Source organism: Plodia interpunctella, chromosome 6 (assembly GCF_027563975.2).
Source record: "Plodia interpunctella isolate USDA-ARS_2022_Savannah chromosome 6, ilPloInte3.2, whole genome shotgun sequence".
Lineage (NCBI taxonomy): Eukaryota > Metazoa > Arthropoda > Insecta > Lepidoptera > Pyralidae > Plodia > Plodia interpunctella.
In genome coordinates, this window is record NC_071299.1 from 10353782 (window position 1) to 10381753 (window position 27972).

The 27972-nt window shown below is 35.0% G+C and overlaps 1 protein-coding gene across 2 annotated transcripts in view; it reads right to left on the bottom strand.

Moving 5' to 3' along the window:
• Positions 1 to 112: 112 nt before the first annotated feature.
• Positions 113 to 27972, bottom strand: part of aux (auxilin) — a 31532-nt gene continuing 3672 nt past the window's right edge. Inside the window, exons 4-20 of one of the 2 annotated variants that reach the window (XM_053746999.2) lie at positions 27070 to 27295; positions 26322 to 26477; positions 13917 to 14148; positions 13220 to 13337; positions 12656 to 12883; positions 12050 to 12213; positions 11662 to 11745; positions 10462 to 10567; positions 9444 to 9601; positions 8673 to 8881; positions 8020 to 8052; positions 6868 to 7157; positions 5850 to 6000; positions 5139 to 5295; positions 4477 to 4672; positions 3652 to 3813; positions 113 to 2618 (exon numbers count right to left, since the gene is read on the bottom strand). In XM_053746999.2, the coding sequence (XP_053602974.1) occupies positions 2508 to 2618; positions 3652 to 3813; positions 4477 to 4672; positions 5139 to 5295; positions 5850 to 6000; positions 6868 to 7157; positions 8020 to 8052; positions 8673 to 8881; positions 9444 to 9601; positions 10462 to 10567; positions 11662 to 11745; positions 12050 to 12213; positions 12656 to 12883; positions 13220 to 13337; positions 13917 to 14148; positions 26322 to 26477; positions 27070 to 27295 (2781 nt within the window). In that variant the 3' untranslated portion in view covers positions 113 to 2507. The remainder of the gene's footprint in view (positions 2619 to 3651; positions 3814 to 4476; positions 4673 to 5138; positions 5296 to 5849; positions 6001 to 6867; positions 7158 to 8019; positions 8053 to 8672; positions 8882 to 9443; positions 9602 to 10461; positions 10568 to 11661; positions 11746 to 12049; positions 12214 to 12655; positions 12884 to 13219; positions 13338 to 13916; positions 14149 to 26321; positions 26478 to 27069; positions 27296 to 27972) is intronic. The other variant, XM_053747000.2, reaches the window with a different exon arrangement.

The window sequence follows — 27972 nt, forward strand, 5'->3', positions numbered from 1 at the left end:
CCAGAATCGGCTCCCGACGACGAAGCACAACGGTTTACTATTCGTAGACTAATTTGGGACAGGTGAAACTAAATAAAAGCAGTAGACATATTTGTCAATGAAAACAGAGCAATATTGTTTGCAATCATTTATTTCCATTTATCTAGTAATGTATGGACATCATTATCAAAGCAACATATACACTTGAAACATAAGTACGTCTGCGCAAGCGCAATATATAAGGACAGGCCTAAACTTACGCTACATACAAAAATAAAGTAACACAATTACAATACTCTGAGTATAAGGAACTAATTGCACTAGCTTATTATAAGGGACCACACCGACGTTTTTATTCAAGTAAAACAAAAAAAAAGGTTAAAATTTCGGAACTATTACCACTTATATTAATTGCAATATTGTTCTTATCTCTCTTTTTCAATTTGATATTGAAAGATCGTGCGAACAACGGATATTTGAAGTCTATTAATAAATGTTACTGGTTAAAATGCAGAATTCGAGACAAGTTATAGGTGTGATCCAATTTAAAATCGTAAAAACTACTGGCATTATTATGTTAATCCATCTACACTGCAATTTACCGTATATCCCACAAATCCCATTGAGTTGTCCCATAATGGGACAGCTGAAACGATTTCCTCCCAGTAGTCCCATAGGACAAGACAATTTTCGGCTAACAAATATTTTTTAACAGATGCAACTTCAAATCGGATGATTGTGATTGGTTGAAAAACACAGTGTTACCAGCGCTAAGTGAACACTGCGCCCCAATTTATTTTCTACTCTTTATAGACAAAGATATTTGAGTAGTTTAACATGTTATCAACTGCGCAAATATTTTTTAATAAGTAACACAAAGTATACATACAATAGAACGCAATAGGAATGTACAAAAGATATACACACACCGAAATAAAAACTTATACTAATAGAATAAAACGCTCGGCGTTTCTATATAAGACCGCGTACACACTGGAACAGTTGTGATGTGTACGCTGCCTTAGACTCGAACGATGCACTACAATAATTCATAATCACTTATTTATATTTATAATACGAATACGCCCACGGTTTTTCTTGGGCCATAATTTCGAAATACAACAGTTTAAAGACAGTCCAATTACTTCACATGCGAAATAAATGGACAAACATTTGTTATATTTATATTAAAAGTAATTTATGGGCTACTAACGTGTTCTTATAATAAAGATTTCACGGAGGTCCTCTAAATTTGCGAAACAAAATGTGTGGTTAAATTAAATAATTATGGATAAAAGGCAAAAAATTAGTAAAGCTTATTGGTCTATATTATATATATAGACTAGTAATTACGTGTTCTGTCCGTCTCAGTCACAAATCTCACATGAGAATAGAACGAATCCGTTGTCGGTCTTGCCCTTTCCGTCTATTTATTTCCTCTTAATTTAAAATATTATGTTAAGTTTAATTTTAAATTGAGTTTAAAAAAAAAATGTGTCAAATGAATATTTACAATTCAGCAAAACGTTTAGGACTTCCGCGAAAACCGAATATACTACGACTCTGAATATACACTTCAATATACACCACTATGTTATATATATGTATCAGAAGCGTTAACATTGAAAATATCCTACATATGTATGAAACTTTTGACTATAAATTCACCTGTTTTTCGTGGTGCGGAACTTTACTCTATACCCATATTTTCCGATTAACATTTTCTTTCTAGATATTTTAGAAGGTGACATCAAATTTGACTAAGTTTTAGCTCATTTGAACAGTATTAATTTGTGAATTATTTTTTACTAACTAGTATTTTACTCTTTATTCATCCAGTGTATAATATTCTAGAGCTTCATTTTATTTATCACTTTAATAAAAAATATAACCTAAAACATAAGATAAAATTATATTTAAGTATTACCGTAACAAAATTGTAGATGCATAATTGTGCTTATAAACGAAATCGCTAAACCTAATTCGATAGAACTAGAATGAGATATAATAATGTTAAAGAAACATGTATTAAGCGTTTTTTAACTGGTACTGTGCGAATGACAATGTAATCTATTACATTTCTTAAAAATAGATATATTTCTATCGAGCCGTTAGAACTCTAATCCACGGTGATAGGGGTAATTTTGCAATGATTTTGTAGGTTGATGAGATGTTGAATGTACTCGGATGAAAGAAACACAGGGCATAGAAGCATGGCTTAAAACATGTGAGCCTACGATAAATCTGACAGTCAACTAAGGTTCTCAATACTGCTTAACTGCAGACTGCCTATATATACATTATACATGCAATTTAGTGTTAATATTAAAACAAATAATTTGAACAGAATCGAAGGGGCTGGCAACGTAAGAATGATGGATTCTTCCACATAGCACTGAGCTATACAAAATATCTTGAAAACGCAATTAAAATGATAATGACTGTGAGAAATGCTTCATCGCGTGTATAACTGCAGTGACACGTAACTTTTAAAAAGTCTAAATCGATTAGTGTTGTCGACGCGTATCTTAGGATTGGAATAAGTTTTGCTGTTTAGTGTCGTTCTCGAAGTCGCTCCACGCGTTGTTTAGCTCCATGAAGATCATTTTAGCTATATTTTCGTTAGCGGTGCCCATTTGCTGAAAGGGAAAAATTAATGTTACGGAAATTTTACAAATTTCTGTCGTTACTTATATCACAAAAATTGTGGTCGTCCAAATCAAAAGGGACATTATGGCGCCCGGCACTTACGCCAGTATTGCCGTTGTTTTGTATTCGGACAACGGCAATAAAGACCTAAGTGCCAGCCGCCATAAGGTCGCTTTTGATTTGGACGGCGACAATTATTTAACATTTCATGTTTAATGAACTTAAAGATTCAAATTCAAAATTCTTTATTCAATTTAGGATGATATACATCACTTATTGACATCAAAAATTACTTAAACTAAGTCTACTGCCGGCTTCCAAAGCGCAGGTGAAGAAGAAGCGGCGCAACAAACTTCACCGCAGCCTTTTCTCCAAGGACGTCAATTAACAAATATAGGTCTTATAACTAGTGTGCGTATGTAGGGAATACCGCTCCCTGGCCCTGACAGAAGGGGCCTTGATGTCATCAAGGATGTTATGCGTGCCAATAGTCTGACGACTAGGGATGACGAAGACTGAATTCGCTCGTTTGGTATACACGCACCTTTACTAGACTTAAAATAAATAAAAAATACGTTTAATTTGTGTACACAACATTAATACTAAATCTAGTTTTACACATAATCTGATGCCTAAACTAGTTATCAGTAAAACAGAGGTGAATACATCGTGAAATTCTAATTAATATAATAATAAATATATATATTGGGATAAATCACACAGATTGAGCTAGCCCCAAAGTAAGTTCGAGACTTGTGTTATGGGATACTAACTCAACGATACTATATTTTATAATAAATACATATATAGATAAACATCCAAGACCCGGGCCAATCAGAAAAAGATCATTTTCCATCATGACCCGACCGGGGATCGAACCCGGGACCTCTCGGTTCAGTGGCAAGAACCTTACCACTGCGCCACCGAGGTTGTCAAAAATTCAATACGGTTTAGCTTGAAGTTTTATCAAATAATCAAATCATTAGAAAACAATGTAGTAGAACTAGAGACTGAAGAATTTACCTTATCAGGATGGACGGCAAGACACGCCTTGCGGTAGTTCCGCTTGACGTCCGCGGGGGACACCAGCTGGGACATGTCCACCTTGTGCCAGCGACAGTCCTCCCACACCACGGTGTGCAGAGAACAGAGCAGTGCACGGATGTTGGCTTTCTTGCCCTCCGTCTGACACACAATATCATCAATCAATCATCAACAGCCATTTAAACCACACTGTTGGGGCATTAGCCTTCCTGACGGATGGATAAAGAGTTTGGGCCATGACCCACCACGCGTGCCCATTGCGAATTGGCGGGTTTCAACGAGTGCAAATACAACCGGGACCAACGGCTTTACGTGCCCTCCGAAGCACAGAGGAGCTCAAGATAATTTTAGTCACCCATCCAATGAGCGACCATTGCTAGAGTGTCTTAACCGTCACTATCAAAGGCTGAGCGCGCTAATCACCGCGCCATTGAGCTCCACATACATTATACATTTATTTAAACATGATTATTTTCAAAACACTAGCAACACCCAAGACTAGATAGCTGACATTATAGGTACAAAAAGAAAACGGATTAGGTATTAAACAGAATGTATGTAACATCTAATTTCCGACTAGATCCACTCGGTAGGTAATCGTATGTCATATCAGATGCCTTTAGATGACTTGTATAAAATCGGACACTAGTGTTAGCAATTAACACATTTGAAAAGAAAGATAGTTTTGTCAGAATCGTGGCAAGTGAAAATTCCTTGTAGAGACTAACGTACCTCTGCCTATCCCCATAGGAAACAGACGTGACCATATGTATGTATGTAAATTATAAACGCAAAACATCTCACCCATTCGTGTATCTTCAGCTTCTCAGGGTCCATATCCCTGGCCATCTCCTCCTTCCTCATAGCGTTCATGGTCTTGGGTCCCGCCTCCCTCCGGGCGAAGTCATATCCCTGGCTGCCCAGCAGCTCGCCAAACACGTCCGCCGGCTTCTTGGGCTTCTCGTCCGCGGGAGACTTCGCGGGCTCGAAGTGACTGCGGCTTTACACAAATAAATATATGTGGCAGCGTCCATATCAAAAGGGACCTTATGGCGGCTGGCATTTAAGTCTTTATTGCCGTTGTTCTTGCTATAATGGCGTAAATGCCGGGCGCCAAAAGGTCCCTTTTGATTTGGACGGCCACATATAGGCACCGATCACATAGATCGAGTCAGCCCCAAAGTAAGTTCGAGACTTAGTGTTGTTTTGTGTTGTATAGGTTACTAATTCAACGGTATTAGTCTATAACATATACATAGATACACATCCAAGATCCAGGTCAATCTAAAAAGATCATTTTCCATCATGACTTGTCGAACCCGGGACCTCCAGTGTAGCAGTCCGGCTTGATGACCGCAGGTCGTCAGAAACTCGATAAAGTTGAAGGATTTTTTTTGAAAAGTCGAACAAAATACAGCTACAATAATCTAGAAATGACATGATTGATGATGACAAATATATTTTACCTGTAGTCTGGTTGATGCGCGGGCGACCTCGCGTTAGCTAGAGGCGTGTGCGCGGGCGACGCGGCGCCGCTGCGCGTTGTCGGTAGCGACCCCAGGAGACCGAGGTCCGCAAACGGATCCTTTTTGGTCGAGTCGGGTGGCACGCTTTGCGATCGAACTGTTGATGGAAAGTGAATCATGCTTCCATACTAATATTTATCCCATCAAAAATATCGCGTAAGTTACTAGCCATAACTCTCGATGAAGCTGTTTGTTTTTCTATAAAAAGTACATATAATTTTAGACTGTTTCATTTTTTGCACCCAACACAGACAGGCCAAAAAAAAGTTTTTTGCAAACAACAGAAAGCAGTTTACCAAAATACAATCTATGTATAACGCCACGCATTATGACCTCTTTAGTCATATCGCGTGCGCGCAAACATGTGATTGAGCAAAGTTAACTGAAGGTGTTAGAAAAATTATTCCATTCAAAAAATCTTTCATTTTTTTCTGTATTTCTATCTGTATGTTTGTTCGCGCATCACGCAAACACTACTGGATGGAATTTGATGCCGTTTCACAGATGTGTAGACGATGGTTAAACTTAATATTCGGTAAGGTTTTATCGCGATACGTTGTTTAGAACCCGAGATATTGACAATAATAAGTTATGAGCGGACGCATGTAATGAACGCGTGCGCAGCCTATGAAGCTAGTCGATGATAAATACCTTCTTCCTGCACAGGTCGTGGTGTCAACAGAGGCTCCTGCTTCGGCAGCGGGTCGTTGAGACCGAACGGGTCGAAGTCGCTAGCTAGCGGCCGCTCCACGGGTTCACCCGCGCCGCCCGGAGCACCGAATATAGACTCTGATGAGAATGGCTGCAAAGATATTTTTAAATGGTTTCTATAACATATCACAGTGGCGTGTGGTTCCGCCTTAGAATAGGACCAATCCAATTCCTCCAGTGGACGTCGTACGAGGCGACTAAGGGACACACAGCCTAGGCAGCTGATAGACAACATAAGCATTTCCAAGGAGGGTTGACGTTAGGCAGGCGGCCGGTTGTAAAATCACAGCCGAATCTTCAAAGTTGTAAGGTCTTTTTTACGCTGACCCGGGGCTTCGCGGCTTCACAACCCCGGGAGTATGCAGAGTTGACAGTGATACACGTCACACAGCTTTTCAACTAGACAATAATGAGATGAAAAATATAATCGTATCGCCGTTAATGGATACAAAGGCAGGTGATAGTCAATAAGAACATTCCTAAGATAGGTTGACGTCAAAAAATAACAGCCAAGTCTTAAATTTTGAGCTCTTTTTTTATATTCGCATCGCACAGCCAAGTCTTAAATTTTGAGCTCATTTTTACATTCGCATCGCAAAGTCCCGAACGCATCGGACATAGTGTATGTATGGTATGTATGTGTCTATTAGACGACGGTATTCGCAAGTCATGTTAAATGCCTTTAGCGACTTGAATAAACACTAACACTAGTTTTAGCAACACACGCAAAAACACTCGACATCGTTGAAGTAGCAACATTTTAGTATTGTCTATGATTATGCCTTTGATTATGTTTCCCGCGTGCTCTCTCTTTCTCGCCCTCTCTCTCCCTTTTTTATGGACGAATACACGTTACTGTATTTAATAGGTTTCGGAGGTGATGAAATCATCACCTCCGAAACCTATTAAATACAGTCCTAATAATATTTTCATCCATTAACAAAGATTATTTACTAACCTGTGGTTCCTCCTTCTTAGAACTGAGGAAGTCTCCAAAACTGTCATCAGTCTTTTCCATCATGCCGAAGAAGTCGAACGAATCGTCACTTGTCAGTTTCTTCTTCGACTCCGCTGGAGGCGCCACCGCGCCAGTACTCAAGTTAAGGAAGTCCGCGGTATCTGATGCAGGCGCGGCGGGTGGGAGGGGTTGGTGTGCGGGGGAGGGGGCGGCCTGTGGGCGCGGAGGGGGAGGACGCGAGGGAGCGGGGGCGAGTTTCTCTGGCTCTTTTGGCGGATAATCTTGTGTCACTGTGAAGATTAAGTAGGCGATATTTTTGCGTACTTTTATCGATGTTAAATATCAAATAATTTACTCGACAGCAATGCTAATTACGTTGAATTAGTAAAGGTCACTTGCACTTGTATCTAATAACAATTTGTGGATGTGATACCATGAGGAAAATTAACTGTTAAAAGGCTACGATGATTACACGATTTCTGGTCATGGAATGGTTAAAGCAAATATTGTGAAAGAAAAAAATATTTTGTGTATTTATTGTCAACAAATCACAAAGAAAAATATCTACTCTTTTTCTCTTAAAATGATTTAGCCCGAAGTAGCTTGTTTGACCTTGGGTCTTCGACTATATTAATTTCAAACTTCATCGTAATCGGCCCGTCGATTTAGCCGTGAAATCGTAAGAGACTGATAGATTAAACTTTCGCATTTATAATACTAGTATGTATGTAGTACCATTTGCTTTACTTCCAATGTTAAATGTTGAATTGAAAATGATAATAAAAATACATGCACAATCATAAACGTGGGTGTATATAACAATATAGTCACTAGCTAGTTACTTTGCATATGACATAAAAAAACAGGGTATCTATATATAAGCATAAAAATTTAAGCCATAATGTAAAATAGCATACTGTATTATGGCATAATGATTTTTAATCATAAAGTTCTTACGCATAACGATTTACGCATTTGAAACTTTACTTACCTAACTTAAAAGTTAATTATGCCACAATATGCGAAAAATCAATTATGCCTTAGACCTATTATGCCAAAACCGGTATGCTAAAGAACAATAGGATAAATAAATTATGCGAAAAAAGGGAGAAAAATCAAAAAAAAAACACACTACATTCATTTAGAACATACTTGTAGGAGCAGCTCCTTTCCCGTGGAGATTTGCTGCATAAGTAAACACATTAATACGTATTACACCTAGTGGCCAAAGGTATACCGAGCCTGGGTGATCTGAATCAAAGCCAAAACTCCCGGAACGTAGACATTTATTATCAATGCATCATTACACATAGGTATATAGCAAAAACGAAACCATGTCGAGTTCTAATTTCGAACAGCGCCATCTAGATTGAACAAACTAAATTCAAATATTACATAACTATACGGTTAAGATTAAATACCTAGAGAGTGAAATATTTCAGCGTTTAACGTTTTTACGCCGACCACAGAAGGAGGGGAAGTTATAAGTTTAACGTGTCTGTGTATCTGTATGTGGGTCCGTGCCGTGGCAACGTAGCAGACAGATTTTGATCTAGTTTTTTTTTTTATACGAAAGATAATTTAATCGATATTGTTCTTAGCTATGTTTGTAAAATGTGTCCAGCCGTTTAGAAAACATATAAGCTCTTTTCTAGCAGACGAAGGGATGCTTAAATTTTTGATTTAGTTTTTAATTTACAGCTTTGTATGGCTTTTAATTTTCACAGAAACAGACTTTGAACTCGGGCGTTCAAACGAATGATTTTCCGCGCACATATAAGCTCAAAATTTATCGACAAACTTACCGAAATTATCGATAGTCTCGTCTCTCTCCAACGTAGTCGAGAACAGCACATCGGGCGTCCTAATCGGGAACGAGTGGTCTTCTTCCCACAGGTCGCTTCTCGGTTTTCTCCGTTCTCCATTTTGGACCACTAGACTTATTACAACGTTGGTGTTGTTTGAGAAATGATCGTTGACTGGTGTCGTTTCGTCTATGCCGTCGATTTCGGACCTGAGACAGATTAATTAAATAATAATAAACAAATGTATTGGGACAAATCACACAGATTGAGCTAGCCCCAAAGTAAGTTCGAGACTTGTGTTATGGGATACTGACTCAACGATACTATATTTTATATCAAATACATATATAGATAAACATCCAAGACCAGGGCCAATCAGAAAAATATCATTTTCCATCATGACCCGACCGGGGTCGAACCCGGGACCTCTCGGTTGAGAAGCAAGCACTTTACCACTGCGCCACCGAGGTCGTAATTATACTGATCATAGTGATTGGTTTATATTTATGGGCGACATCTCGTTCCCGCCGCTTAAAATCTGGTATAGGTTTCATCGCGATACGTTGCTTAGAATCAGAGATATTGACAAAAATAATTTACGAGCAGACGCACGTAATAAACGCGGGCGAAGCCGCGGGCTAAAGCTAGAAAATAATATAAGAAAAAGGTTAATACTGACCCTGAACCTAACCTAGAAACTATATAAACTAAAATCACTTTCTAAGTAACAGCATTGCAAATAAAAAATACTATACCTATCTATATAAATACCTGTTAAATTTTATAGCGTGCTGCGTGTAAGACAGGAATCCAGTGTGGAAGGCGACAGACAGCATCGGCACCGAGTGCACTCGGCCGAGTTGCTGGCGAGCGTGGTAAGCGGTCACCGTTACATCGCCGGTTACAGTCGTGTCCAAAGGCAGAGTTACCTGGATGGAAGAAAATATATATATCTCCTTCTAGTCAATTACTTTCTCAGAGTTCTCCATTTTCTCCAAGTGAAATCGTTTATAATGAAAGTACACCCTTCGTAGGCATTTCAAATTTTAAAATTATGAATTAAAGAAAATGTTTAAACGCCAATATTTAAGTTGAATATGTGTGTCACTAGATGGCGATATCCAGTTTTAGAACGCGCTATCGTGTGTCGCTCATAAAATTATATAGTTCTTCAAAATATGTAAAGTTTTTTTGGGCTTAACTTTTTGATCAATACACGGTTGTCACAATTCTGAAGTTTATATTTCTGTTGGACCTCACGTGTATTTTTGACAATCAGCCGATTGTTCAGAAAAGTTATTTATTTGTGAAAATATTTAATGGCTTCAATCATTCTTCAAATGCACTTAAATGTCAATATTCGAAAATTATGTTGAATAATTCACTCAAATAGACCGCCCCGAATCGTATCTGATGCAAATCTGCCCATGACGCTCGCGGCATTTTCCCGCTCCATTGTTGGCGATATCCGTTTTGATATGACTCTGTATGAATTTTAAATAATATAGTATTTTTCAGTTGTTGTGCGCGTTCCATTCTACGTTATGACCACGACCCTCAGCCATAAAGAAGTATTAAAAAAATATTACACGATCATGTAGCTAATAAGGAATGCCGCGAAACTCATTTAAATTATGTCGGTCCCTAACAGAAGGGCTTACCATTATAACTTTTTACGTATACTTTTTAATAGTATAATATAGTGTAAATATATAAGTTATATTTATGACACTCAAATAGATAGATAAAAACTTTACAAACAATAAATACTACTAAAACTAACACTCACTTTCCCCTCTGCCATTGAGTAGACATGCAGTCGATCATAGTCCTGCAGCGTGGACAGCAACAATCTATCTTCATTGTATATCTCTATGTACGGCCGGCATCCGTCCCTGCGAACATTTATTTATAACTAGCCGCGACCCGGGGCTTCGCTCCCGCGGGAATTTCGGGTTAAAAAGTACCCTATGTGTACGCAAATTTCATAAAAATCCGTCCAGTAGATTTTGCGTGAAAAAGTAACAAACATACATAACAAGCTTTCGCATTCATAATATTAATTAGGATTGGCTATTCTCCAAGTAATAGTGACAACCTCGGTGGCGCAGTGGTAAGGTTCTTGCCACTGAACCGAGAGGTCCCGGGTTCGATCCCCGGTCGGGTCATGATGAAAATGATCTTTTTCTGATTGGCCCGGGTCTTGGATGTTTATTTATATATGTATTTATTATAAAATATAGTATCCCATAACACAAGTCTCGAACTTACTTTGGGACTAGCTCAATCTGTGTGATTTGTCCCAATATATTTATTTATTTATAACTAGTCAATTCAGATACTTTTCTAATATCAAAAACAAAATTTTATATCGAGCTTGTATGGAAGTGATGTATTGTGACGTCACGGAGTCTAAAAGCATTTCTAATATACTTTGAGGAGACCGAATAAAAAAATATATAATTAATAAAAGTGATCAATTGCGAAAGAAAATATTTATTTTTCTTTCTTTCTTATTAATCTTTCACTTTAATTTACGATAATTAAATGTCACTATATACATTTTATTTTTTACCCAGTCGAATAGCTAATTGGCAATTTCCGAAACACAAAATAGAAAAACAACACTAAAGACAAAAGATCATCATCATATCGAGTGTGTCATAGCTAACACCGGTGTCAGATTTTATTCAAATCGCCTAAAGGCATCTGACATGACTTTTACGACTACTTACCGCCATCTAACGGCAGATAGTCGCAAGACAAGGGATAGAATGTTATAACTTCCCGATCTGTCTCATACAAGCCGACATGATAGGCTTGTAAAACACGATGAGGAACAAAAGATGTTAGCGCTCTGTCTGTCTGTCTGACAGAGCGCTAAGATACCACTAGACAAAACAAGTTTGTGTAAGCGAAACAAAAGATTCATATCATTCATTCATACCAGTCATTGTACCCAATAGATATTAGCAAACTGTAAATTTACCTCGCTTTGGTGAAAAGTGGTACCGGTTGTATGGTGAGAGAAACCAGCGTCACCGGTCTAAAGTGCGGCAGGACTGGTTCGGGCCTACAGCAAAACAATGTCTAGGTTACTTCCTCAGCCGTTGAGTATCGAAGCCCAGGGCCCGCTAATTAATAATTCCGAAATTATCGATAGTACCATAGAATGAGAAATCCATGGTATTGATTATATTTTATACTATTAGTATCCTTCTAACTATCGATAATCTAAAACAATCGATCGATACTATTAATTGTTCTATACTATCGATAAACTTGCTTTAGCTTGAACCATCAATAGTCTATCGAATAACTTTTCGATAGTAGCCAAATTATACAGTACACTAATCTTAAACTACAGTTAAACTAACCTGACAATATTACTAAGATAATAGAGGTATCGCAGCTGACTGGGCGCAATGTGGATGGGTGACCGCTTGACCGCGAATATCTGTAGAGCGTCCTCTGGAACGGTGACCAGTTTGGCGTACAGAAGCAGCCCGCATAGCACCACGCAGGACATTGATTTGCCGTCCTATAATATACCAATTACATTTAACTAGAATTGAAAATACGCAAACACTACTGGATTTAATACGATATGGTTTTCACAGTTGTATAGCAGATAATCCAACTTAAAATTTGGTTTAAATTTCATAGCGATACGTTTCTTAGGACCCGATATATTGACAATAATAAATTATGAGCGGACGCTCGAAATTAGCGGGCGAAGCCGCGGTCAAAAGCTATAATTGAAGTAATTATACGTACTCCCATACCAGTATTATAAATGCGAAAGTGTTTCGGTCTTTTAGTCTGTCACGCTTTCACGGCTAAACTGCTGGACTGATTTTGATGACATTTGGAATCCAAATATTGACCGAGTAAAACGGCGGTGTGCCCAGCAGTGGGCCACACGACGCGCCTCTCTATAATAAAGTACCAGTAAAAACCGACCAGTACCAGTAAATACCTACCTGACAGGTCAAAACAAGGGCGCTTCTATCATCCTTCCCGAGATATAGATACAAATTCTGTAGCAAGGAATAAAGCGGCGCCAGCAGCGGCGCCCGGAGCCCAGCGGTGGGCCACAGCGCGCGCCCCGCGTCCGCGCCCGCGCCGGGTTTGCCCAGCAGCGTGCGCGACCCGCGACACAAGTTGTACACGCAGTATTTGCCACCTGGGTGACGACTTTCTAAGAAACCCTGGTGACAAAATGTTACTTGGACTTTACGGTAAAATTAACTGTCTCCAATGCTCCTAGAGAAGACTGCTCTAGACGTGGGAACACGCTCAACCGTTAACTATACGGACAAGATTTTTTCGTCACACATTGAATGGAATAAGATCTCTTAGACAACAATAAAAACTTGAGTCAAAAATGTTTTTTTTTTTTTTTGTAAATAACCTTACTTACCTTTATGTAGCCGTGGACGGTGAAAATTTAGGATTAAGTTTTTCTTTTAACAACACATTGTAAAAAAATTTAAACTCATGTAATAGTGCAAATAAATAATCTTTATCTTTGTTCATTTACATACCCTAACATCATCGATATGATTAGTTTTATATGCGCTCTCCAGTCCTTCCGAGGGGTAAGGCATCACGATGATACGGCTTGTTATGTAACTTATGTCCAAATCTGTTCTAGCTATCGACCTGCGAACAAAGCTTTAACGTTAGAAATTTTACGAAATAATAACATTCCAAACTCTTTTGCTGTCTCTCTCTCGCTATGTATATTAGACAGAAACAACCTGATAATACATAAAATTTGCACGCACATAACTCAGTGATATCTGGGTTTTAAATATTGTGCTTAAAACGTCAGATTTAAAAATTCAAACATAATAATGTTTGTTTCATATTTTCATAGGAGTTTATTGCATTACATCAATCAGAGTTAAATATTACAAATACATAGTTAAATATTGGTTTGGAACATTTTATCGCTCCTGGCCTATCATAGTCGTATGAGGCGACTAAAGTATTAATAAAAATAAATAAATAATTATACAACAACAGCATTCCCAAAGAGGGTCAACGTCAAGCGGGAAACCGATCGCAAAATCACTGTCGAATCATCAAAATTTAAGGTTTATTTTGTGAGCTGACGAGCCCGGGATCCCGAAGCCTTCCGGGCTTCTAGGCAACATAGGCCAAGGATGTATTTGAGAACACGCGAAGTTGAGAAATACACTGTTGGAAACATATAAATACATATAAAAATATTCTTACTGTTGCACAGTCTGCATAACTTTCGACGAAGTATCCTTCAAATTCCTAAGGAAGCTGCCAGCACCCCCTTTGATGGACGAGAAAAGGCCACCAGAGTTCGCATGGGCCGAGGGGGGGTGTTGCGGGACGTGGGGCGCCGCGGGAGGGGGGCGCGACGGCGGGGGGGGCCTCGCGGGCTCGGGCGGCCGAGAGTTGGGCACCTCTTGGCTGATCGGCGCCGGATCTTTGACAGCTGAAAAAAGAGAAAATATATTATGGTTCGGAGCTCGTAACTATTATAACAGGACAGGATAATACCTACATTGTTCACTGCTCAGATGTTTCATCATTCGTAATGTAATTCTAAATTCTCTCTAACTCTCTTAATATGTCTACAGAAAACACATCCCGCACAAAAATCTCAGGGACAGGGGTGTCTGAAAACCAGTGTCTCTCTCAAACACCTCTCTCTATCTCCAACAAATTATAAGATAACAGAAGCTGAGACATTCCTTTATCACCTTGTTATTACAAAATTTATCTCTAAAACTAAAATAAATATTATAACATGTTAAAGTATTTTAATACCAAATGTGGGGCAATACAGTGATTTTTTATTTTTAGAAAATACTTAAATCTCATGAACACAATCATGCCGGGAGTGAACGGTGCGGTAATGTAAAAAAAATACTTTGAGATGTTGCGTGGAAGTTTATCTAAGTTCTGTTAGATAGATATAATTCATCGAAATTTCAACCAAAGTCGGTTTACTGCAAGATGATCCCTACTACTAAAACGTAAGTGAATTGAATTTGATTGTACCTAAACCTAAATAGTTTTAAAATATATTACCTTTACAGTCGTCAATTTGTTATTTATCAGTTTTTTTTTTGTTGACAGCTGTGAAGTTAGCAATAAACACAATTAATTTTCGACCTTGAAATCTGCAGCTATATTCACAACTATATTTGTAAATGAATTTGTTTTTTTTTTAATGTATTCGATGCTTCTGCATATAATGTACTATGTTTTAGTATTTTTTGGATTTTTGTGATCATATTTCAAAATCCCTTCAAAATATTGTTAACACACTATCATATTGATCAACATTGTAATTTTCAGTTTGCAACTTATTAGAGCACTTATATAATCCGTAATATGTTGGTTTTATAATGACGTCACATAGGATATGTTATCTAGAGTACTGTAATGAATCTAATCCCGGCTTTATACACTAACGGCTAAAAGTTCGCCAAACTTGGCTGTTTACAGGTACATTGCGGGTTTCACTTGCGTTAAAAAATTGGTCACATACAAACTACTCAATATAAACTCGAGTCGGCGATCTATTCGAGTTCGCCGCGCCGATGTGTGTAGCCAGCAAAATTATACAATACACATTATTATCTGATATTATGGTGGAATAAAAAAATTCGAATACATACAATGCACCCCGGGCGAAGCAGTCTTAATTAATATTATAAGCTTCCTATTCTGTATTGATATATTTAAAAAATACTGCAATGTCAAATTTTGTTCATATTACTTAGATATCCTTTCTATTATAACTAAAAAAAGGAATGGTTAAAAAAATAAAGGTTAGTGACCGATTCACCATACAGCTGAATATTCTTCAAGCCTTCCTCATCTTCAACAGTGGTGCATGATACGAAGATTACTCAATTCAATTGAAAAGTATAAGTGTACAGTCTGTCAAGAATGTGAAGAAAAAAAGGTTTTTAAACGAACAACTTTTTTTGCGATAGCAATACCAAATAGAATGGTCAAGATTGGTTGATAAACAGCCAGTGTTGCCAGCCAATAGGACAACCTCATTTATTTTCATCACTTTTTCGACAGACTTTTTTTGCTTAGTCTCTGACTAAATTATTTGTTAACGCCTGTATAATTATCAAATTAACCTTAAAATGTTATATGACAATATTGAATTATTGAAATTTAAAAAAAAACTAAATATTAATTTCCATATGTGTAAATACTGACTTGATCATTTAGTTCAGAAGGCCATTTCCATCGACAAGAAAAGAAGGAGAAGAATAGGTACTTAAAGTTAATTATAAAAACAACGGCATTAATTACTCGCTATTTATTTTTAAAATCAATTATCTTACATATTCATCTTAAATCGATAATAGTAAAAACATTGCCCGTCTATAAATTATATAACAAATATATATTTCTAATTTGCTAAAAATTGTGATGGAAAGAATATGCTTCATGATTTTAAAATATTAAAAAAATAACAAAGAAATCGATATAAATATTACCGATATCTCGATATATCACAATGCTATATCATTAAGGCAACAATTACAATAAATAAATAAATACTGTGACTTAAAACTACACAATTATTAATAAAATATAAAATTAAATAAAAACAGTCGAAAAAATTATAAGGATTTTTTTTTAGATTCTTAACGTTCGTTTTAAATCGAAGCATATAAATAAAATAATTACGTGGGAATATTACTTAAAAATATGAAAAAAGCACCGCGTAACTTAATAAATCCCATCTTAATTTAAATATCTGTATATTCTGTCGAAAAGAGGGGGGTGAAATTCTGAAAATTCGTGGTAGTTATAATGCTATAAGTCAAAAGCTCGATATTTAATATAATTTCGGGAAATATTCCTAATAATATTTTCCCTCTTTGTCTGTCAATATCATTAATTAAAAACACAAGTCGCTCTCCGGCTTTGTAGTTCTTCGTGTCTGTTAATTATCTGTGAAAGTAATCTGAGACGAGATCTATTTTCAAGGTTCCGTATCCGTAGGGTACAAAGAAAGCCTATAATTTTATGTTCTTACAAACTGTCTATCATTAAATAATGTAATAAAAACCACCTACTGCTGGTGATATTTTGATATAACTCAAGTCACAATACGATACAATTTAATCATTGTTACAGACGGACTAATTAGGAAACAACTAGTAATTGTTATAATAAGGGAAAATATTATGACTTTTTCAAATGTTTATTGTTGCCGATTGTGAAATTGTATTTGTATTATTTTTAGTTGCTCGATTATATTATATATATTTTTTGTTATTACGTTTTTGATTTATTGTATAAATAGCCAGTTTGTAACAATCATTGATTTAAAAACTTTAAATAATGAAATTGCGATCGGGCTATAATAATTAAACTTTTAAGAGCCGTATTATTTGTCTGTTTCTAAAGCTAAAATCTGCCAATTAATGCACTAAAATTCTATAATAGTAGAAATATGGTAAAATATTAAAATTTGATTAATACAATTAATATTTAATAACAATATGGTAACTAAATTAATACTATGATGTGAATAATTCACATCACTTTGTACGTAAGCATCTGGAGTGGAATACTATACTTTTTAAAAGTATATAAGTTAATATATAATACTTGAATTAAGTACCTTGTTCTGTATTATGATAATGTAAATTAATTATGTTATCTCAAAAGATTTCTTATTACGAAAAGGAGATTACAATGAGATTTGTTTAAAAAACGTTATCAATAATTTTCATTTGTTTTATCCAAAAAATTACAAAACAATATTTTTCATTTGTAATTATGTCTGTATGTCTGTATATTCACGATATAGAAAGACATGTCAAAAATGGTCAAGAATGGTCAAAAAGTACGCGTTCGTAGTAAGAGAAACAAAAAGGTACATACATGACAGAAGTTAATTGTAGACACAATATTATACAGCTTGCATCAAAGCATAGTGTACAATATTTTTCCTTGTATTAATATACAAAATAATACATAATAAAGTTTAATTTAAAAGAATCCATATGCTGAGTTATAGAAATGGAATGTACAAAACTGAACAATGGAATAATTTCCCTGCATATCGTCTTTATTGTCCTTTAAAATTGGTGTATAGACCGTTTATACAACAAGTTTACATATGAATATTTATATATACTTAGGTTTATATTCAATGCTAGGCACACACGAAATGAGCAAAGAAGCAACACGACATCCCATAATGACGTATCAATTTAGATTCGTCTAGACCATCAATTAGGGAACGCTATACATTTTTTTTAATTCGATATATTGTACGAGGTCACACAAGCATAGATGAACAAAAAAGAAAAAAATAATAGACGAGCTCTGATGTTTCGATTTGAATTTATCACTATTTAGGTGCTATAAATAGTGTCTATTAATCGCTCATAAAGCGTTATGAGGGTCGTGGCCACGATGTGGAATTCATCACACTCAAAGCACACACATATTTGATTGCTTAGACGAAGTATTGGATGGTTTGCTATTGGCTTTTTTTTAATTTCGACCATCTCTGTAACTTAATGATCATCATACTGGACCCAAGTTCGATCCCCGTAGACCCAGGTCCTGTATGTTCCGTATATGTGGGTTCACCCTACAAATAAGATCACTTCATATTCTCCCGTAGACGTCGTACGAGGCGACTAAAGACACATAGTCGTGTCAGCTGATAGGCAATAGTAGCATTCTCAAAGAGTGTTGATTTCTGAAAGACGGCCGTTTCAATATAAATCACAGTCGAATCTTAAAAAAAATATTTTTTACTCTGACCCAGGCAGCCACAGGCGACACAACCGGGAAGACCTAGATATTTTAAGTCATTTAATAAAACTATCTAAGTCATTTCGATATACATTGGTGGGTATACAAATTCACGTGACACGAATACGATTCGGATCTGGAACTTTTCGGTTCATAGGCGAGACCATTCGTCCATTGTCTTTAACGAAGCGAACTAAGTATTAATTTTAAAACATTTAAACATATATTTCGATGAAGCTTTTATGAAAAATTGTATAGAACTTGTGTTGAAAAATTGTTGTGTCTATTATCTTTGTCGAGTGCTGTGAATACTGTTGGTACGGTTGCTGATTTAGTACTTCGAGTGTACCTAGCACTAAGCCATAGTAAAAAAAAAATGTGAGCATAAATTTTGCATTGTCCAGACAACGTTCTTTAAATACTCAACAATTTAAAAAAATAAAAAAAACAAATTTTGAAATATATTCTTCTTAAAACTATAACAAAATCAAATCACGTGGTCAATCACCTGGTCAAAGCTAAAATCTCTGCCCACTTCAATAAATTATAAATAATAACAAGAACATAGGAAAGCTAAGACATTCTTAGCGACAAGTCTCGTTTACGTGGACTTAGTAAATTACAATTAAAAACACGATTTGGTAAAATTTTTTCACTGTTTTGAAAGTATATCTAGTTTTCCTATTTACTCTCTGTCTCTTTCTTGCAACTCTTGTGTACATAAACTGTTAAATAAGGTTTATGTAAGATTTTTATGATATGAATAATTTGCTAAAGAAGTGCATCATATCACGAAACATTTGCTATAAAATAGCATATTGTAACATATAAATAAATTGCAATTACATAGCATAGGACATCAACTTCATAGTTAAACAAGCAAACTTTTAAAATCAATGTTACACAGACATCCATTACCATCATGTTATATCTGTTATTGTCATTTGATAATGAGATAGTACAAAATTTCGCACACTTCGACTGCGACGGAAAATGTATGCGTCGCGTATATCACTATCGAAATCGGGCGTTAGTGAACCTAAATCCATGTAAACGAGTGAATAGGTTAAGGCTCTAAATACATTACGAACAATAAAATAAAGGCAAAATACTCATCATTGCGAGCATGTCCGAATTAGGAAGCGGGCGGGGTGCGGGGCGGGGGCTGGTCGCATGCGTCATTTAAACGAGAATACTATTGGGCACCCGAAAAAGTTGAATACACCTAAAATGAGAAAAAAAAAACGTGATATGTATATAATACAGTATAACTGTGGCGGACCTACGCCTTATGTGATTGCATTTTGTGATTAACAACTCCTCGGCATTGAACAAGTTGTCACTATTAAATAAGAACTGTTGGAAATGTTTTGTTCATATGTTCAAAATTTACTACTAACTTTCAACAATATCGGGACATTACTTCTAAAGGCAGTATGTTCAACGACTAGTATTTTCAGTATAAAATCTGTTTAAAATTTAGTATTTAAGCGGTGATCTGCATTATAAGAGTGTTTTTCTACCTTTTGAGTCGTGTAGACTCGTATAACCTTTTTCAAGTAACAATATAATAGTGGTCGTGACCGTATTGTGTCAATTTATAATTATAATTCAATTAAGATATTTTCCAACATCAGTGTTTATTTTTATTTCGACCAGGCTATCTTTAGGCTATTAATATTGGCAATTTTAATACTATATAGGTCCCTTTTAAATTTTTTTATGATAACTCAACAAAACATTGTTTGATTAATTTTTTTTTTAGAAGAACAAAGTGGAACCCTTAAATAAAAAGCTAAATAAAAATAATTATCGCCTATAAATTAGCTTGGCTGCAAATAATAAGGGTTTTTAGATAATTTACTGTAATGATATAAGGCGTAGGTTTTCATTCTATAACGCATACACTGACATGCGATGAGTTATGATCATTCGAATGAAACAAAAATGAAGCATTGAATCTACATCGAAAAAAAAAAACGGAGCATGCAAATGTGTTCGTAAAGAATTATACTACAATCGTTCATATTGGAAATATATCAATATTAAATAATTGACGAAATGTTCTATTTTCGTAAAATCATTATAAACACAGTTCGAAACACACGCCTGATTAAATTCACATAATTTAAGTGCATTTATTTTTTCACACGCTATAACGGTGAAAAAATATATAAAGTTACATTTATCATTTAAATTCACAAAAGATAATTCCAGTTAAGGGAGTTATTATGAAACAAATCGATTTCCTATACATATTAGCAAACATCTTGATTAAATTTTGTACAGATCTTTATGAAAATTCTTATTCATCATATAGAAAATCATATTTCGTGTACGTTGGTCACCACAGACTCGTGTTTGACACAAAACAATTTAATTGTAATAGTAAGTAGGTAAGGTATATACCCCGCTTAAACTTAAGTATATTTAAGACCATAGATGAACGATTGTTATGTTTCATTCGGCCTGTGTTATTTAAAAATAAATATTTTCTGATGTTAGTAATTGATATTTAAAAAAAAAATAAAAAATCAACTTATTATTTTACGTTTCTTACATGTATTGATTTATCACTAGTTTCAATATATGTACGACATATAGATCCTAGTTTTCTATTTCTGATAAGTATTTAAGCGTCAATCAGTAAAATTCCTATGAGTACCAATTATCGAGTCACAAGATACTAGATGTGATAACAGAGTGCCTATAAATATGAGCTACCGTAATAAATAGGGCAAAGATACCACTGTTCATTCAGAAAGTCGACGTGCACAAATGTAAACTTATATTAATTCAGAAAATTTGTACGTCGACACAAATTCGAAAAAAAAAGTTAAATTCAAAGAATGCTGACATTAATTTCAATAACATGATAATTAGATGTCTTAAATTTTTATTGAATATATTCATGAAATTTAAATTTATTATTTCAATTATATTTTTTTAATTATATTAGTACCTTGGTGCAGTTTATAGGCAAATGTGTACAAAACATTTTTAACGTTAAAAAACAACAATAAGGTATTGCAGGATGAATATTTCAAAATTAAAATATTTATTAACAATATTTCCAGGAAATAAATTTAAATTATTAATTAAAATCAGAACGTTCAGTATTTCCGGGATAAAAAAAACTTATTATACTTATAATATCGTTCCAAAACTTTGAAAGAAATTATATAACAAATTTGTAGTTATTCTACCTACTCAATCAATTGCAATATTTAATCTCAGCATATTTATTTACTAAAAACATAAAGGCATCTAGTATTAGTGTCAATTTAAATTAGATTAACAGTTAATAACAAAAGCCAAATTGTTATATTTACTTTTTGTATTTCATTGTATGAAAAAGTTTGATTTATAAGTGTATTGATGTGTGTGTGTGTGCAATCAATAAATACTATGTGTGTGTGTGTGTATGCGTGTGTGTGCAATCAATAAATACTATTATTTTCTATGTATACCAATAAAGCATTATTTTGAATATAATATAAAATGGCCGAGAGTGAAATAGAGCTATTATACATAACTATGAGTGAAAGAGCCTGCTATAAATTAAAATGAAGTGTGTATAAGGGTCTTTACAAATATGAACACTGAATTAGAACACGCATCCAAGGTTAGCGCTGCAATGAATTAACTCGTTTTTATACAACTACGCCTTTGTGAAAATGTGTTATTATATTTTATTATTAATTCATTCTCTAGTATTTACATATGTTGCAAAATTATTTTTATTAACATGTAAAAACCGTTGAAGTGGGATTTTAAAGATTCAGTTTTTACATTTTGAGATACAGTACCCCCCCTACAAAATAATAAAAAAAATATTTTCTTTTGTATTTTTTTTTATGTCGTACCCGTTTCAAAATACTTCGAGGGATTTATCATTTTCTGTTTTCCTTAGTCTTACTCAAGGCTAGAAGGATATAATTAAACTGTAAAGTGTATCCCAGACCGCGTCTGTATACAGACGATTTGAGAATTTTTTGTACATCGGACATGATCAATAGACCATCCGGAATATACAAAAAATATATTAGAAAAACTTTAAACAATTCGTGACCGTAAGTGCTGGGCACTTACAGGGCACTCAAGATTTAGTGTAAGTGTAACTAAAGCAGAAAAAAAATCTAAGAAGAGACGACGTTAATCTATACTATTATCATAAAGAGATAAGCGTTTGTGAGTTTGTATGTTTGAGGCGGGTAATCTCCGAAACTACCGAACCGATTTCAAAAATTCTTTCACCATTAGAAAGGTACATTATCCAATATTGCTATAGGCTATACTTTATCTCAAAATTACCACGGGAGCGAAGCCCCGGGCAACATCTAGTAATATATACATCATTTGATCACATTATGCTTTGGTCTTTTCAATGGCTTTTTGTTAATATTGGGTAGTTGCCAGAAAGATAAATCACGACAATTTTAACGTCAAAACAAGAAATCTATGGCCATTGTATGAAAATGTATAAATATATTAATTTTCATACAATAACCATAGATTTCTTGTAAATAAATGAATAGATTTATTTTTCAACTAAATAAAATAAAATTCGTAAAAACAAGGAATGGATTAGTTTTATCGATTAATGTAACACTTAATTGCATTATTGCTTCACATTAATATTGACTGAATCAAAATTTGTACTTAGTATATTATTATACGGAACACGGAATATACACAATATGCTTTTAATGCATATTTACTACTAGACTATGTCATTCATTATAATTAACTCTATTCGGTTGTTTCCAATGTTCAACCTTCAACATTACTATCAACCCTTTATGATCATATCATCAGTGTAAGCGTAAGGACATCATTATTTATTGTGAGGTTCATACCCTCACAATAAATAATGAAAGGTCTACAAAAATTTTCCTAGGTAATATAAGACTGAACACAAGCAGAAAATTTAAATTAGTCACAAAATAGCGTCATTTAGGTGCTGATTAAACACACATTGTTACAAATCACACAAAATGCTGAATGTTAGAATAAAAAAGAAATTACCTTTTAAAAATCCCATTTCCAAATTAGGCCATGTATTATACAGTGTGCAGACTCGAAATGCGTATGAAATAAAAACAAAGTAAAACTGTGAAGAATATACTCATTTATTTATCTAAGCTCCGACATCAAACCTAAATTATATGCACAAAACAATAATGACATTATATCTACATGGATTCAAAGCTATACATGAGACGGTGACTTTTATGACTGGCCAGTACCAATTGAAATAAATTATTTAAAAAAAAATTAAGATGAAAAGTTGACTTAAAAAGATTAAATGGCTATGAATAAAGTATAAACCAAGTGTTTACCAAAAAAAAGGTAAATTAAGAATATATATTTTTTGTAAAACCCTCATTTTTCTTTACAATTTATTTCGATCGCACCTCAGTCACCATACTGTTGAGTCATTTAACAAAATAATCTTATTGGTTTACTTTCGTACGGCGCGGCTAATTCAGTTAGCCAAGTGAAGTGATACTGGTTAAATAAGACAAGGAATGGAAATAATTATTACATTTATGCTTGACCACAGCGGTATTCGACGTGGGCGAGAAGCTGTATGATCTGCGTAGATGTAGTGTTTAGTATCGCATGATCATACTATAGGAAGGTGAAGTTTCGGGCGTTTTGAACGCCGTCATTATCCTCCTTCAAAATAAAGAACCATTCTAAAATCTAAAAAATCAAATGTTATTTTACACTACCCCCAACACAGATTATAATGTTTAAATTAGAATTGTAAAAAGTTTCTTGTCTTTGTTAAAATTTTAAGAAGGATAAAACGCTCGAAAATTCACCCAGGAGTTTATACTTACTTATCAAAGTTTGATCAAAATGCTTGATTTTGCAGAAACGACGTAAATATTACGCTCGTCGACAGCATAAAGCCTAATTTTACATTTTTTACTTTTTAATTTTCATGTATAAAATTGAATTTGCCCAATGAGAGAGTAAATTAATGTAAAGACGAAAGAAATCTATTGGTTATAGTTAGTAGTTCAGCATATGCACAAAAAAAAAATGGTTGCCTGTAAAGTCGGTTTTACGGGCGAAGATTTTACGTGACAACGTCTTTTTCTCGGTAGAATATACGAACGAGAGAGAGGCCCGCCGAATGCCTTGCGTCTCTCTCCCACGGTGACTCATCGTAACGTTACCGGGCGTTACACTTTTTCATAAGTGACTCCCAGCCGCAACCTAATTTAAGACGTTGTCACGTCAAAAAACATATATTTGATACCCCAGAAGGTTAAACTTATAACATAGGTGATAAAAATACTACAACGCACGTCATACGCGCCAAGACCACATAACCGCTGCGGTCAAGACCTTATAATATAATCTAGACTAACTTTAATACTTGTACCTCGTAACACCTTATATTGTCAGGGAAGGACTGATCTAAGACAGTTATATCAACATCTCAATATACTACCACACTGTTAAGCCGAAGACTAGCTGTACACAGTCGTCCGAATTAAATATTTTTATTTTAAACTATTGAAGGCCAAAAATTTTATCTTCAACCGTGCGCTTCCACCAAGCTACCCAAGGAGTTTTAGTCTATGGACTTTTCGAAATTGATAAAATATATAAGCGATCTATGGCGATCAGTATTTATCACTATTTACACAACGGCGAAGCGAAAAGGAGGGTTATGATTTTTCAATTAAAAACTGGCAATAATACTTCTGTGTTTAAAAAAAAATCGAATGAAAAAAAAATATTTACAATTTTGCACATCTCGAAAAATCCATTTTTAATAAGCTCCTTGCACCCAACTGTTAGTATACAACAAGAAATTATCCCACAAGTTAGTTGTGATAAAAAATTTGTTAATAAATCTACATTGAGAGTAGGTATATTCAGAAAATACTGTAGTGCCTCTGAGAACGCACATACCTTTATGTAGACGCCTATGATACATATAAAATATTTAGAAAAATGGGTTTAAACGTTGCGAACAGGAATGTTTCAACAAAAATCTCCTAAAATATACATTTGTGAACTATACTTAGCTAGCGACAAGTACCTAACACTATTAGAAGCTAGTAATATGCACTTTAGAAATGCATAATTATGACTTTTTGGTAATAAACATTTTGTGATTAAATTTTTTTGACAACTCTACTCATAAAGTCATTTTTAATTATCTTACTGTCCTAATTAATGACTTTGCCTTTCCTTATCAGACTTTGTATAAAGTTAAAGCTGTCATATATTTTTTGTATTTTTTAAATACGTGTGATTAAAGTTTGCTAAAGTATTGCACTGATGAATTAATTTCACTGAGCGTATTCACTTTGGGATTAAAAAAAAAATATATACAAAATCTAAATTAACTAACATGAGCACTTCAGCTTCGAAGCAACGAAATATTAATTTTGAAATACCGCTATATGATAATAATAAATACGAAAGTCAAATAAACGCTATACTACCTTATTGGAACAATTCATTCAACATTGCCTTACCTTTGGTTGACGTTCGATTTGGCGATAAATCAACATTGGAATGTTAAAATTTTTCACAAAAATAACCTCTCTATCTAAAAAGGAACTCAGTCCGAAACAAATAATGCGGAAGAAAATAAAAATTTGAGTGTAAAAAGTCAAATAATACTTGACCATTTTTAGCTCGAAAATTCGAAATTCAAAAATAACATAACGCTTTTTCGCCGTGGGGGGGGGGGGAGGTACGCGCGCGTTGTTTATCATTTTCGCGGGTATTTTAACAACTTTATCACAAATACGAAGATTTCCCGCGCGGATCTAGTATCTTAGGATATGGTAGTGTAATATTTACTTGACTTCTTGTTACCTGGCGAGCTAGTGGCCACGGATTGTTCAACTTTTTTACGCTCAAATTTGAGTGGTTGCTTGAGGTTGACATTGTTGGACTCCGCAATGGCCGCCAGTCGCTCCAGCACGCTGTTTATCGTCAGCCGCTCCTCGGGGTTCACTGTTAGGCAGCCATCTGAGGACAAACACATCTTATCACGTGTTGTCAATTAAATAATAAGAATGATATTTTTATTAGACCTCGCACGAAACAAACTCTTCAGAACTTGTACTAACTTTCAACTCTTGTGTTATGAGATTCTTACACCACGTTACTACATGTTTATAATACACTACATAAGGCGCAGGTCAACTACTAACACATATCTTGACCTGTCCAGAGATCGAATCCGCGGGACCACCGATTTAGCGGTCATGACGACCACTAGGCCACCGAATTCACACACTCAGCGTTTTATAGATAACTTATGGTCTGCTGTTCTTAATCCTAAGACTATCTCATTACTTTTTTCAGAGGTTTCAAAAGGCAGGCCAACTAGAAAATGCCCATCAAACTACTAAAGAAATAGGGACAAAACAGCCTGTTCACAATTGACAAACAAATCAACAGGCAAACTGTTAACAAATGAATAAAAGAATTGACAAATCGCCATTACTTCCGGCAAGTTTTACTGACACGCTAGGCAAGTTTTATTGGCACGCTAGCCGCATTTTAATGCAGATCCAGCCGCAAATCTAGCAGTTAAACAAAATAAAGTAGCACTTACGTATAATCTCGTGGAAGCATTTATTTTTCTGATCATTCGGATTCAGGTTGTAGTTCCCGTTGAGAATGGCCAGCTTGGCCGAGTCTTCAAACGGATGTTGCATGAAGCACAGAGTATATAATACGCAGCCCAACGCCCACACGTCAACAGCGTGATCGATCTTGCGGTTGTCCCACGTGTCTAGGAGCTCTGGCGCGCGGTACATTGGTGTTGTGAATTGCGCCAACTGAAATGGATTTGGGCTGTTTATATTTTGAAAGCTGCGCCTCGGTTTCGCGATAAAAAAAAAATATGTTATAATTCACATTATATTCTGCGCACGTTTAAAATTTCATCGAAATCCGTCAAGTTAATTTTGACTTGATTGAGTAATAAACATCCTCCACTCACATCCAGACTTCATAATATTCGTGAGACAAAAAGACTGTTGATATTTGAGAATCTACGAAAAAAAAATCGAAAGATACATAAAAATGTCCAGTATTTGCACAAATATTTTTGTGGTATAACGGCAAACACACTCAGGTCACTTGATGATATAATAATTGAGACTTCCAACTGACTTCCAACGGACTTCCAACACTCCATTTGTCACTACGTAGACACAATTAATCACACAATTTTTATTTTAAATCTTAAGACTTTTGTTATTGGCAAAAAAAATAGAACCATATAATTCGATATACGTTGCTGGTCATTCCTTGCGTTGATACAAAGCTCACATTACAAACTAAGCATTGTATATTGATTCGCGTCCGTATCCGTCTGAATTAGTGTGTCTAAATAGATCAATAAACAACTAACTAATATAATGAAGCTATTATATATAAGTTTTTTTAGAAAACCTTTCTCTTTGAGAGAAGTGTTAAGTCATTGAGATCATGTTGCATTGTACCGTATGGC